The sequence below is a fragment of the Schistocerca cancellata genome, chromosome 2 (genome assembly GCF_023864275.1).
Source record: "Schistocerca cancellata isolate TAMUIC-IGC-003103 chromosome 2, iqSchCanc2.1, whole genome shotgun sequence".
Lineage (NCBI taxonomy): Eukaryota > Metazoa > Arthropoda > Insecta > Orthoptera > Acrididae > Schistocerca > Schistocerca cancellata.
In genome coordinates, this window is record NC_064627.1 from 1,038,604,041 (window position 1) to 1,038,618,523 (window position 14,483).

Sequence of the window (14,483 nt, forward strand, 5' to 3'; positions counted from 1 at the left end):
TTTTTTTGTTTGGTGGCCCTTAATTAGGGATAGCTACTAAATGGCGTATGCCTATTTCCCATAGTGAGGACTTCAAGGTCCACCCAGTTTCTATCTTGCACAGGGTAAGATGTCCTCTTTTAACAGAAGTTGCATATCTTTTGTTTATTTAACTTGTGACTGTGATGCACTATTGGCATTATGTGTGTCCTCACATGAAGGATTTTGGAAGACGATTTCATCCCCATTATCCAAAGTGACCCTAATTTCGATAAGATGTGATACACGCATGACGGAGTTCAACCTCATTGAAGCAGGAGAGTGTTTGGTGCGCTGGAGCAGCACTGTGGCGACTGCATTCTGGCTATGGGGTACCCAGAGGCCACTGGCAGGGGCCTCGATTGACTGCCGTATTCTCCGGATCCGAACACACGACTCCTTTTTGTGGGACTATATTAAACACAAGGTATTGCAATAACCACGAAACTATTGCTGAGCTGTTAACAGCCATTCAGGAGGTCATTAACAGTATCGATGTTCCGACACTTCAGTAGGTCATGCAGAATTTTGCTATTTGTTTGCGCCACATCATCGCCATGATGGCAGGCATATCGAACATGTCACAACCTAAATCCGAATATCTGTAGTGACTTTTAGATGTTGAATAGTGTGTGAATGCCATAGTTTGTAACTAATTCACATTTCTCCTCCCCCCCCCCAATACAGTTCAATAACTGAACCCTGTACAATGACATTATAGCCTACCTCCTGGAGCCTGCACCCTTCTAATGGCTCACTGTATATATTGGCAAGCAACTACGGCTCCTCAAAGTCACATTTGAATATGATTAACACCTGGCTTGCCAAAATATGCTGTTTCCTCAACAACATCAGACAAAACTCTCAAGAACTTTGCAATCGGTTATTACAGTGGAACAGTCTCAAGCAGAGAGAGAGAGAGAGAGAGAGAGAGAGAGAGAGAGAGAGAGAGAGAGAGAGAGAGAGAACTGCAAAAGCCAGAAGCAAACACATTAAAATACAATACAGCACTGAGCACACAACTTACACAAATAATGTAGGAGAGTGGTCAGATGGTTATTTAAGATAGGAGGTACAAGGTGTGATCGAAAAGTAACAGGAATTTTTTTCCCCCAATTTCACGGGATTTATACACCCGATTTTCAAAATTTTTATCATCTAGCTGATACGTCTGTGTCCTGAGGTATGTTTGTATTTTCAGCTGTTTTGAATATTTAATTTATTGTTGACAGTCGACAAGGTTATTCGTGTCTTCCAGTGCTCACTGAATTTTTACTTTTGAAAAACACGCATCAAAGAATATGCATTAAATATGGAATAAAGTGACACACTCAAACTCTTGACTGTGGCTTTTGGCGAATCTACTATGATTAAGACAAGAGTTTACAAGTGATATAAATGTTTCAAAGAGGGCCAAGAAGACTAAGGCAACAACTGCCCTGGACCCCATAGCACATCAATAACTGACGTTAATGTGGAAGTAGTAAAAAAAATTGTTCTATAAAATTGCCGAATCACCATCAGAGAGTTTGCTGATGCCGTCGGCACATTCTTCGGCTCATGCCAAGCAATTTTTTAGGATGTTTTGGGCATGAAACGTGTTGCAGCAAAGTTTGTTCATAAATTACTGAATTCTGACAAAAACGCCGCTGCAAAGACATAGCTCAAGAATTGCGGAATGAAGTCAACACCAATCCAGAACTTGTAAAAGTTATGTACCATTTGAGTGTAGCAATCTGAAGTAAACAAGCAGGGCTGTGACAAAACCTCTCATGGAAATTGCACCACGATAATGATCACGTTCGCACCCCAATGCTTGTTCATAACTTTCTGGCACGAAAAAAACAAACCCATTATGTTGCCTCAGTCACTCTATTCACAAGACATAGACCCCTGCAACTCCTTTCCATTCTAGAGAATGAAAGGATGTCATTTTGCCACTATTCATGAGATAATTACAGTGTCACCGAATACCATGCCGAAAAGTGATTACCGGAAGTGCTTCCAAGACTGGAAAAAGTACTGGCACTAGTGTAATATATCCGTAATACATTATTTTTAAGGAGACAAAGTTGACAATGATGAATAAATAAAGATTCTTCAAGAGAAACAAAAATTCCCATTATTTTTTGATCATACTTCATATGGGTTTGACCTACTGAACATAAGGTTGAGTAATACGATATTTTTTTCCAGATTGGTGCAGCAGTGAACCACTATTATGTGCTTACTATTCAAATACACATGGCCATTTGATAATGGCGTTACGTCCTTGGAAAATATAATTTGAACAACAACAAATTTCTAAATCAAGCAATAAAGAAAAGGAATATGGTTATTGATAGGTAATATGCAAGAATATAAATTAAAAAAAATTAAATATCTCTTTCAGCATTATTTGAATGTAAGTATGGGTTTTCTGAAATTACGAATGGGGGTTGTACATCACTAAACATGCACATTCGTAATTATTCATCATCAATATAATCTTCTACAGTTGGCTAGGTCTGTTTAGAACATACAGCTCTCCATATTTTCCTGTCATCCCACCACCTTTTTCTATCCTCTCTGTACCTGTCTTCTTATCTCTTCTTCAAACATTCATTCACTCCAATACTCCATCTGTCTGCCTTGCTCTAGGTTCGTATCTCTTACTGTCCTGTCCTGTCTTGGTATCCTGCCAGTTCGTATTCTTTTAACATTCCCATGTCTCCTAAATCTTGCCTACCCTATGGTCAATGCATCTGTTTCTCTTTAACTATTTCCCCTCACTCCTTACTATACCTGTAGTAATTAAATTGTAAACAACAGCATTTCAACCAAAAATGGTTTAACAACACTCTAGTACAGAAGTGGGCTATGTCAAAGTAAAACAACATTTGGTACATTCCTAGAAATAAAGAATTTAAAAAAATTGCCTTAAAATTTAATAAAAATGCTAATATTTAGCAGTTTCTACAGTACTGTGTCATATATAATTATTCACACTGGCACAGGTGTGAGAGTTTGACAAATAATGTGTGCCATGTTTAGCAGTTATCTATACTGTTTCAGTACAATCACATCAACCCACTGAAATAAAGCTGGCAAAGAAATAAGTAATGAAGTTTTTGTGAGTGACCAAGATTACTGTCATCTGGATCTGGAGAACCAAGTCTTGCAAAGAAAAATATGTGTGATTTTATAAGATGTGCTCTATTTGGTCAATATTAATATTTTATACCGATTCAGCATTAAATAAACTGCGATCACTCAAGTTGACAGTTTCACTTTTGTTCACAATATTTCTACATGTCATCTTCATGTGAGGTGAGCAGCGGCCTCTTATATGCTCCGCTGCTTAAGAATTCAACCAGACAGTTACTTTTTGGATATTTACCTACTTAAAGCCAGTTTCACTGTCAGCACCTTTTTCTTTGATGCACATTTATTTTTATGCATTCAAATCATCACTTCAGAGATTTTAAGTTCTAATGGGAGAAGATATTAAGTGAGATCTTAAAAACTTGACTGCTGCTGGATGCCAAGCCAAGCTTAAAATGAAACCAACCCTTACTGTGAATAATCTGACATTTTTACAGGTTATGTAATATTCTGTCCCAAAAATTAGGAGCTTGCACCACAATACTAGTCTTTTAACCTTCACTTTACTTGTTCAGAACGTCACAGTTTCACAAATACACACATTCTCCACTTTTTGTAAATAAATAAGGCATATTATGCTGTAAAATGATGTAGCAAATATTAAACACTTCACAGAAACTCCCTGAAATCATTTGTCATATATAATCAACTCTAGTGTCATCCAAACGTCAGTTACAGTAAAGCCCCATTTCTATGATCCTGCATTTTATGTTTTCATGCTTTTTACTTTCAATTTAGTCTGTTCCAACAGAAGTCCTATTCTCTCAATACAATGTCTTCCCTAATTAACATTTCCCGCATTTTAAGTTTTCTTTGACGTTTGACGTATTCCTGCTCAAAGTCAGCCTTGAAACAAAGCAGAAAATGCAGAGTTATTAATCATATCACGTACCATTAGAATGGTAAGCAATATTTTCACTGTCAGCATGTTGGGTCACTGCTGCCTGTATTATAGGTTTGCAGCATTTAGAAGGGTGGGTAAGTAGGACGAGTCACTGCCTTAATGATAATCTCGTGATTATAGTGATGCTAGGAGCAACCTTCCCTCTGCTCACTGCGCTGTATTACAACAGCTTTAATTTCCCACCATTTATAGAAATAAAGCATTGAGGGCAGCTGTCTTTATAATGTGCTTTCACGAATCATTACTTCTGCATGAAATACGCTAATCTGTACCAAGTGCACAATTGGTAAGATCTAATGTCTGATGTAAACATGTCTCCTCAAAATGATTCATAACATGACAATTTCCACCCTCTTTCTCACCCAGGACATCTTTGAACCAAGTGGTGACCTGGTCGGCAACAAGTTGTAGATTTCTTGCTTATTGTTCTGTGTTTAGGAAGACAGCCAATTTAGTGTTATAAGTTTCATTTACCACAATTTTTTGATGAATATTATTAATAAGTCTCCCATTACAACACGAATATCTGTTTAATGTGGTTTCATGAAAGACTTCTGCAACAACAGGTGCCGAGGGTTGGCCTTCACTATAAAGAGAGATGCCTGATGAACAATACTTTAGCATGGAAGTAGGCCAAGCTTCAAGAACAAAAGTGACAATCACAGCACCTGTGGAAGACAAATTTGTCACCCACTGAAATATTTCATGCACAAGGTATATTTTTTTCATTTGCTTACTGCAGAAATTCAAAACGATTGATGCAATTAAAAATTCCCCAAATATGGGCTCTCTACTGGAATATTGTTTTTAGTGACAAAGAATCAAAACCGTTTCCTTTCATTATGCTATTTGTGCTGCATACAGACAGAAAGTGATGAGTGAAGGTTGTGTGCATTAATGGTGGTGTTTAAGATAAGAAAGAGGAATGATCCTCATGCAGAGGTGACTAGGCACCAATGAACTGGTATGGAAATTTGACGAAAAAATTTGTAAAACCGGCATTTCACAATAAGTCAACTGTCTGACAGTTTTCCATTGATTTCTCCAAGTGTTTTGCATCACATCATGACCACAAAGCTATTATATGGGATCACATTGCCTCACACCCAACAAACCAAGCTACACCGCACTCCTTCAGCCAGGAAGGTTACGACTACTATTACATTACTCAGGACACTAACCCTATAATCTAGACTTGACTCCTAACATTTTGGTTGACAAAAAACTTAATGATTCTGTTAAAGGGAGAATTTGTCAAGTCCTTAAGAGCTGTGATAAATGCCTAGATCTGAATTGTAACTAGGCAGTGAAAGTAGCTTTAAGATTTCTCCAATTTAATTGATTCAGCTATGCCAGTATTTTATGTACAGTGTAATGAAGTTTATTTTCCCAGTACCTGTGGCTCAATCTGTTCCTTAATTTGTATTGTCTTTCCTGTTTTTCATTTGTGACTTTTCATCTAGGAGAACCTTTGGGATTTTGCCTCCAGTTATTTGTCTACATCAAAGTTATCCCCAGCAAAATACTTCCCGTTAGATATTATACTACTCTTACACTGTCATTTTTTCCAGTACCGACACTTTTTGAACTTTATCTTTGCGATAGCTTTTAGGTCTCTCAGCTGTATGTTTTTAATCTCATCTACGCTTGGCATACCTTTCAGGTTTTCTTTATTTTTGGGAGCAGTAGAAAGTCAGATGGGTCTATGCTTGAAGAATATGGAGGCTTGGGCATTATTACAGTACTGCTTCTGGCCAAAAATTCACAAAAAAGCACCAGTGTTAGAAGGTTCTTTATTGTGGTGAAACTGTCATGAATTGCCTTTCAAAATGACAGAACAATCAGTCATCATCATTTCGCTACAAATACAGAGGATTTTTTGGACTGCTTCATGTAACCAGCACTGAACTTTTAAGTGGTACTCCTTATTGACTCACAGATCATGTGGAAAAAACTCATGGAGCACTATGCCACTAAAATCTAAGAACACAGTAAGCATAACATTGACATGTGGCCACATCTGGCGATTTAGAATGCTTCCTCTGCAACAAATGAGCCTTAGTTTTGACATCATCCATAAACCCATATTTCATTATCTTTCATGACATGTTTCTGTAATTCCACATTATTATTAAATTCATCAAGTGATTAGTGAGCAGTTTTCATTCAATGCTGTTATGTGAAATTCAACAATTTTGGGAAAAAAACTGCTGTCACATGTTTCACAAACATCTGCAAAAATTTCATGGCACAAACCAATTAATTTGCCAACAACATTAATAACTTCTCTTACTGTGATATGGCAATCCTTCATAATCATTTCTTTCACTTTTTCCACAATTTCATCAAATGATGATGTGCCAGGACATCCAGAGTGCTTGTAATCTTCAATGTCTTCTCTGCCTCCTTTGAAACACGCAGTTCTTCTTCAGTTTCAAAATTTTATTAGCGTAGAACCAGCAACTTTTTTAAATTCCTCAAAGTGTTTATTAATGATTCTACCAAAAGTTGCAGTATTTACATTAGGTAGCTAGTTTAAAACTTTGGAGGTTCATTTTCAAGCCTGGTCTAATGAGGCTGCACTGGACAGTGCCTGATATTAATAATAAAAGTAACATACAATGGCCAAAATGTGCTTTATAAATGTTTACAGCAGAAAAAGGCATGTGTGGATAGTGGCACTCATTCTGTAAACATTTATAAAGCAAGTGTTGGCACTTAGATGTTTGTTATTAAGAACAGCCTCAGTAGCCCAGGCTTGAAAACAACCCTGTATAGTTCAAAACTAGTCACCCAATACAAATACTGCAACTGCTGACAGAATCATTAACAAAAGCTTTAAACACTTATACCCTCGTAAATACTTGTTTTATTCATAGCAGACCCATCGAGCTAACATTTCTGAAACTTGGTGCACTCAATTCCATTCTTATGGTAAAATTTAATGCAAAGTCCTTGATTTGTTTTTATACAACTAAATTTAATGCAAACACAAAAATGGTGGGAAGAAGAACAAGGTCTTCCAACTGTGGAAAGGACTTCAGCAGAAAGAGAGGAGCATAAGAAATAGAAGAAACAGGCAAATAAGACAGTGGCTGAGGGGAAAAGATTGTGGATGGAAGAATGGACAAAGATTATGGAGGAAGATAGCATAGGAAATAAAGAAAGTACTATATAGAATGGTCAAAAGTAAGAGGAGAGATTTGAGAGAGGATAAAACAATGATTAACAGAAATGGGAAAGCAGTTAATAAGGAGACACTAAAGATTGTGTGGAAGAAGTACTTTGAGCACTTGCAAATCCGCAAAGCCTTGGAGGTGAAACAGACTGAAGGAGGTTGAAGTTAACTCTGCAGGGGGTGGGGGGAGCACCTGACACAGGAAGGATTGTAGAAACTTTACTTTTATATTCTGGAGGATATTCAGGAACAGCTGGATACTTGGGAAGAAATTGTGAGACAATATGGATTGAATTTAATTATAATCAAATGTGAGATCACAGTTACAACTAGAAAGAGAGATAGACCAACTAGCGGAATAAGGATTGAAGGTCAACAAACTGAAGAAGGTGGAACGTGTCAAGTACTTGAGAGGTCTGATAGAGGAAAACGGAAGAAACGAGAAAAATCAGAGAGCACGGTAGACAGAAGAATTCCTGTGAAGTGTTAGGAGTCTCGTTTGGAACAAAGACATCCCACAAAAAAGCAAAGATGTAATATAAAGAAGTTACTACATCCCAATACTGAGCTATGCATCCAAAACATTGGTAATGAAGAAGAGGGATGAAAAGAGGATTGCAGCCATGTGAAATGAAGTTCCTCAGAATTAGTGGAAAATCTAGGATGGAATGTAATAATATTGTGAAAAGGAAAGTTGCTACTCTACTCATCGCATAGCAGAGATGCTGAGTCGCTAACAGGCAAAACAAAAAAGACTGTCACAAATAAATCTTTAAGCCAGTAAGGCCTTTGTCAAACACACACACACACACACACACACACACACACACACACACACACACACACAAAACTGCAGTTTCAGTCAACTGAAACCACACTGCGAGCAGCAGCACCAGTGCATGATGGGAGTGGTGACTGGGTGGGGGTAAGGAGGAGGCTGGGGCAGGGAGGGGGAGGGATAGTAGGGTAGGGGTGGCAGACAGTGAAGTGCTGCAGTTTAGACAGAGGACAGGGGAGAGGTGGGGAGTGAGTTTGTGGAAAAGGAGAGAAGTAAAAAGACTGGGTGCGATGGTGGAATGAGGGCTGTGTAGTGCTGGAATGGGAACAGGGAAGGGGCTGGATGGATGAGGTCAGTGACTAACGAAGGTTGAGGCCAGGAGGGTTACAGGAACGTAAGATGTATTGCAGGCAAAGTCCTCACCTGCAGAATTCAGAAAAGCTGGTGTTGGTGGGAAGGATTAATATGGAATAGGCTGCGAAACAGTCATTGAAATGAAGGATGACTCAGCATCTCCGCTACATGGTGAGAAGCAACTTTCCTTTTCATAATATTGTTACATTCCACAGAAGTAGAATAGGAGCAACAAAGAAAAATACAATGAGGAATGGAAGGATAGGGGAAATAGTGAAAGAGGAACCCTTGCAGAGCAGGATAGAAATATCAAGGATAAGATAGTATCGACACTTAAAGAGAATGGAAAATGAGAGGATCCCCAATGAGATACATGAAATGCAAATGGGAAGGAAACAAATAAGACCAAGGGATGGATGGCTGAAAGGTGTGGAGAAGTGCGTGGCAAAAAGAGATGAGGACTGGACCAGGGTAAAAACAGAAAGATGGTGGGAAAACAAGACTAGATGGTGAGGCTCGTCTTCCAAACAGACCCAGCGTGGGGCTGGAAACTGTTCAAGATGATGATTTGCAAAAATCAAGTAAAGCAGAAGCATTTAGTAAGTGATAGGCACACACAAAAGAAAGAAAACTTGCTATCTTTTGGAGTTATCCTTTGACAAGCTAGAGTAAAATGTGATGAATGTGCAACCCCCCACGCGCACGCCTACTATGCTCCTAAGTGGCCTCTAGCCAGCACAATGTATGGGCATTGTGTGTGTGTGTGTGTGTGTGTGTGTGTGTGTGTGTGTGTGTGTGTGTGTGTGTGTGTGTGTGTGTGTGGGGGGGGGGGGGGGGGCTAGGAAGTTTCCTCTTTTTTGTGTGCCTATCAACAACTCAACACTTTTTTGCTTCTCTCTTAGTGGTACCCTTCAATCCTAATGTATTTACATTCTACAAGAACTTTCCTACAATAAAACCATGTAACCTATTTGACAACTGACAAAAGACTAAATATTTGATACATCTACCACTGACAGAGATACTTTTCAGGCATGTTTACAAACACAAAAACAATAAAATCATGCAAATTTGACTAATATAACAAAGCAAAATTATAAAAATTCCCTTCACTTTCTGAACAGACCTCATACTGCTGTGTTTATTATTTTCACATTAATGTTAAATATTTATTAATTCTACATTACTCTGCAGAAATTGAGTTCTGTTTCCAGTAAATTCATCTGAAGGTCCTTTTGACTGACATACAGATAGTGAAATATTTTGAGGTTTCTGCTGGTGCCATTGTTAGAAGTCCTGTTACAATCTAATATATTACTTTGCTGACAGTGTCTATTGTTTGTTTGTTGTTAATTCTCTTAAATCGGTCTTTCTTTCTTACTTCTTTTGAATGCCATAATTTCTTGTCTTCAATGTAGAAATATGTAATGATATTTTGTATTTCTTTTGTAACCTAGTACAGGCTGCAAAGATAGTCTTTGTTTGCTTAATCCAGTTTATAGAAGTGTATCTGACAAAAGAAGCCTGTGACTATTGAAAAACAGTGCCAGACGCTGTCTGTAAGTAATCTACAAGTAACCCACTGTTTTTTTAAAACTGAAATCAATCCATCAGATGCAGACTGTATAATTGTCCAAAAATGTGTAAGGGGAAGACAAATAACTGCAACTGGTTATAGTCATTTGTATTTCCAACTGATTATTCTATGACTGAGCTAAAATGACTAGCATCTGCAAAGAGTGCTCTCTACAGAGAAATGTAATTTCTTCTGACATTTAAAAATGATGTCATCAACATGAGTACTAAAATGACTTTTTTCTGGCATCTAAAATTCCGATATACACAAACTTCACTACAACCGCTTTGGATTAGTAACTGAGGTATCTTCACTCTTTTTAGCTCATTAATACTTTTTCACAATCAATAAAAGGACCTAAGTTGATATGTTACAATGTCAATTTTTTCTATTAGTTCTGACATCTATTTGATTTAATATGAAATACAAATATCAGTTTCTTAACACTGCTTGCTCTCTCTATCCATCATTTACCTGCTATTTTGTGAAACTGGTTCTGTTAGCTCATCCAATAGCTACTAATGCCACTCTCAAAACCCAACAAAAGAAAATGTGCATTTCTTAAATCACCTTGCCATGTAACCGTACCCTCTTATTTCTGCAGATCATTAAGCTTCAGAACATAAATAAAAAGTTTACTTCTGATGTTGCACAGCCTTTCATAACTGCCATGATACTGTTGCCTATTAATATACTTTAGATTAATGCACAGTTTGCTGTAGGAAGTCAGCAAATGGCAGGAATACATTTACACATATCACGAGGAGACACATTACAAAAGTTCAGTTTCGTTGCAAAATTATCGATAGTAGAAACCCTGGATTAAATAATAGTCTGCTATATACCTATTATTGTGAGAATCACTGTGGGAAAATGCAGTGTAGACTTCAGATACAGACAAATTATAATGTCAGAGAATTTCTATTCACTCAATTACTGTTATGTTATTTTCTACTTAGTTATGAAATCAAAAGAATTTTGTATATGTGACAAGTATTCACTTACCTTCTCAAATTCTTTTTCTTGAATTCCTAATTTCTTCAGTAATCTATCTTTAATCTTTGAAAATGGCTCCCCCTGGAAAATTCAATTCAATTCAATTTTGTTCCTACTGAAAGTAGACTTGCACTCTTAATATAACGAGTTTTGAGAACCGTAAGCAGTAAAGTTATTGTACTGACAGTTTAATAGCAATCATCAATAATTTGAACATCGAAGCTACTGATGATAACAAGAATGAAAATATGCTTTCAATATACTAATAACAAAAACAGTTAGCAAATAAACCCTGATATCAGCAACTTATGTACCTTTTGGTTGTATCAGCTATTGTCTATACTATAGTATTACAAGTTCCACAATATATGCAGGAACTGTTAATACCATGAAATTTCATATTTCTTGTCCTGAAACTACTTTTGTATGTAAGCATAGTAAAATATTCTGTACCTTCCACATAAATGGGAAACACACAGTTGGCTACATTGTGCTGACTGTTGGTAGCTCACCACTCTATCATACTATTCCTTTAATTATTTGTTTTTCACTCAGAACTACCAGGTACCTTTGAATCTATTCTTGTAAGTTGATAAATACAGATCAGATCAGAGTATCCATGTACAAATACAACTAAATGGTAATTTTCCATTAATAGTGCATAACTTCAAATTACTTAGGAATCTCATGTTTAAGAAAATGATACTTACATGCTTCACTTTAAGGAAGAATGGAATGCCAAATGTAGAGAAAATGTCCTTATAAAAATGGGCAACTGGCATTAGCATTTCATCATCTGCTAGGTGCAGTTCATCTCGTGGTATCTCCTCTATCCTGTATCCATTGAATACAAACATAATATAAATAATTTTGCATAGTTGAATGTGTTAGCTAAAACAATTGGTTTTTGTAGTCACCTGAATGTTTTACTAGCAGAAGAGTTTAGTGTTTCTAGTGGACCATCTTCCTTTGGGCCAGAAATAATTTTGTTGCAGTTTACTTCAAATATCCTAAACATAAAAAAAAGGGCAATCAGAGCACAAGAGCAGTACAGTGAATGTAAGTTGTTACTTCTGTGAGAAGACTATCATACCTAAGTTTTCCAGACCCATTTTCGGACAGTTCAACCTGCTTTCTTGCTTCCTCCAAGAGGTCTGATACTGTACCATTTTTATTTGGGTACAGTATTAGCTCCTTTTCTTCTTTCAATTTTGGGCCTACCCATACACACTGAAAACATGTTTTTTAACATATCAATCACTTGCTTTTTAATTCATTTAAACAGTTAAAAATCTATGTACTCATTTGGTTTTAAGAGCACCACAGCACTGTATACCTTAAATTGTTTCTTGTTTTCAAGTTCATTAATTCGTATACTAAGCTGCTGATAAAATATTTTTTTAGGCGTCTTAGGCTTGCAATAAACTAGCAATTCTTTTAATGTTCCATCATAGGTGCACCGGAGAGGGTTTCCAGGACTATCTTTGTAGCTGAGAAAGTATAAAAATTGAACTGTAAGTAAATGTAGACTTTTGGAGATGTTAGCTCCACTAATTCTAATTGACACATAACTTACTTTTGACACTTAAAGAACTGAAGCAAGTAAGGGTCTACACCAACTCGTTCGGCGACTGCTCGTGCCATTTGATCATAAGTCATCCTCTGTGACAGATCAATCGTAAATCCTGGATCGTTGGGTATCATTTTATCACAGAAAGTTACTTCAACACGGTGAAACAAATCCCTGCAATAATTCTGGTATTACTGACAGAAAAACAAAAGGTTTACATGGTTTATAACAGACAATGCAAGGTATACTGTAATGAATTAACTGGGCATAGGAAGCAGCACTGGCAAATGTTAGAACACAATTTGCATTAGTAGAAATGTGCATAACAAAAATAGTGACCATGCACACAACACTGAAAATCTCAAGACACTTTGGGACAGAGAGGATGCAAATCACATGCTTCGCCACATCTGTTTTTCTCCCATTCACTTTTACATTTAGCTTGGCATCTAGTGTGTGAGAGGGAAGAAGTCATGTAGCTTTTCAAACACAGGAAACAACAGCCTGCCATATAACAGAACAACAGAAAATGTAATTCACCATTTCCAAAGTCTGACTTTCTTTACACCTTTGGCTATCTATACTTGTGAGAAACATCCAACACACTTCTCACAATATAGTATTCCGCTGTCTACCCAATCTACGCAATGTCCAGATTTATCCATATACCACATCTAACTCCAACCACTTGTCATGTGGGTCGTATCCCACTAAAGACCAAGGTGCAAGACCTGTCCAATTCATCCAGCCAGCATATCCTACTCCACTCCCATCACATGCTTATCCTATCCTATCAGAGACAGGGACACTCGTGAAAGCAGTCATTTCACATACCAGCCCTGCTGCAATTCCTCTCCAGCAGCATTTGATGTGTGCAAGACCACCAAGCAACTGTCCACCCGAACGAATGGCCACCGCTGAACTATGGCCAAGAGCATTGTTGACCATTCAGTGGCAAGCTACACTTCTCACCATAACATGCTCCCTTTCAACAGCTACCTCACAAACTGTGCCATCTGGATCCTTCCCAGCATCAGATTTTCTGAACTACATAGATTGGAGGGCTGCCCACTTGAGTTGGATAATAATAATTAAGAAGCGACTATGGCCTTGCTGTGTAAGCTCCTTAGGGAAAATCGCATTCAAGGCTGGAAAGAAATTCAATGAGCACTTTGTTTTTCTGCCAGTGGGCATCATCCAGAATGTTGAGGCAGTCTGCCTGGGGCTCTCAAAGATGCAGGATGCAGTCATTTTAGGCTTTTAGCTCATGTTGACACCAAAGACTCCTCTGTCTTTTGGGTTCTGCGACAATAGTCAGTTTCTGCATGCAGCTGATGGAATTGGTAAAATTTGCTGCCCTCGGTTGTTGGGTGCAAGCAGAACTTACAATCTGCAGTGTTGTACCCAAAGTCGATAGGAGTCCTTTCTTTGATTTGGAGTCTAGTGGAAAGTCTCAACCAGAGGGTCCATTACACAAGAAAGCAGTTGCTCACGTAGCAGAGTGCACAAGTTTTTTTTTTTTTTTTTTTTTTTTGGGGGGGGGGGGGGGGGGGGGTAGATGCCATTTTGAGGTTCTCTGAATGAATGCTCGTCACCCAATACTCAGAGAACAAAATCTGATAGTGTACAAGCCAGATACACTTCTAATAGCTAGATTTTAATGGCAAATTGACAAAAAAAAAAAAAAAAAATTGAAAAAAAATTCTTTTGAATTTACAGCCCTCCTTGAAAGTAGTTGTGTTCAAATTACAATCTGAACTGACAATTGGATGAAATCCAAAGCAGAAAGCTCCAAAATATTTAGTGAGGCACGGAACATACACGCGAAAGATAGGCTACGACATAAAAGGCGGGGTAGTGTTCATTGGTACAGCAAAAATATTATGTCTAGTGAGTTTGAAATTGTGTGAATGCAAAATTACCTGGATGTTAGTAGCCGTCCTAGATGAAATCAAGTTAATCATT

At 37.6% G+C, this 14,483-nt stretch overlaps 1 protein-coding gene across 1 annotated transcript in view; it reads right to left on the reverse strand.

Moving 5' to 3' along the window:
* Positions 1–14,483, reverse strand: part of LOC126163012 (ubiquitin carboxyl-terminal hydrolase 7) — a 230,674-nt gene that overhangs the window by 50,624 nt on the left and 165,567 nt on the right. The window contains exons 16-21 of the mRNA XM_049919876.1: positions 12,525–12,692; positions 12,285–12,438; positions 12,042–12,178; positions 11,866–11,958; positions 11,659–11,782; positions 10,958–11,029 (exon numbers count right to left, since the gene is read on the reverse strand). Of these exons, the coding sequence (XP_049775833.1) occupies positions 10,958–11,029; positions 11,659–11,782; positions 11,866–11,958; positions 12,042–12,178; positions 12,285–12,438; positions 12,525–12,692 (748 nt within the window). The remainder of the gene's footprint in view (positions 1–10,957; positions 11,030–11,658; positions 11,783–11,865; positions 11,959–12,041; positions 12,179–12,284; positions 12,439–12,524; positions 12,693–14,483) is intronic.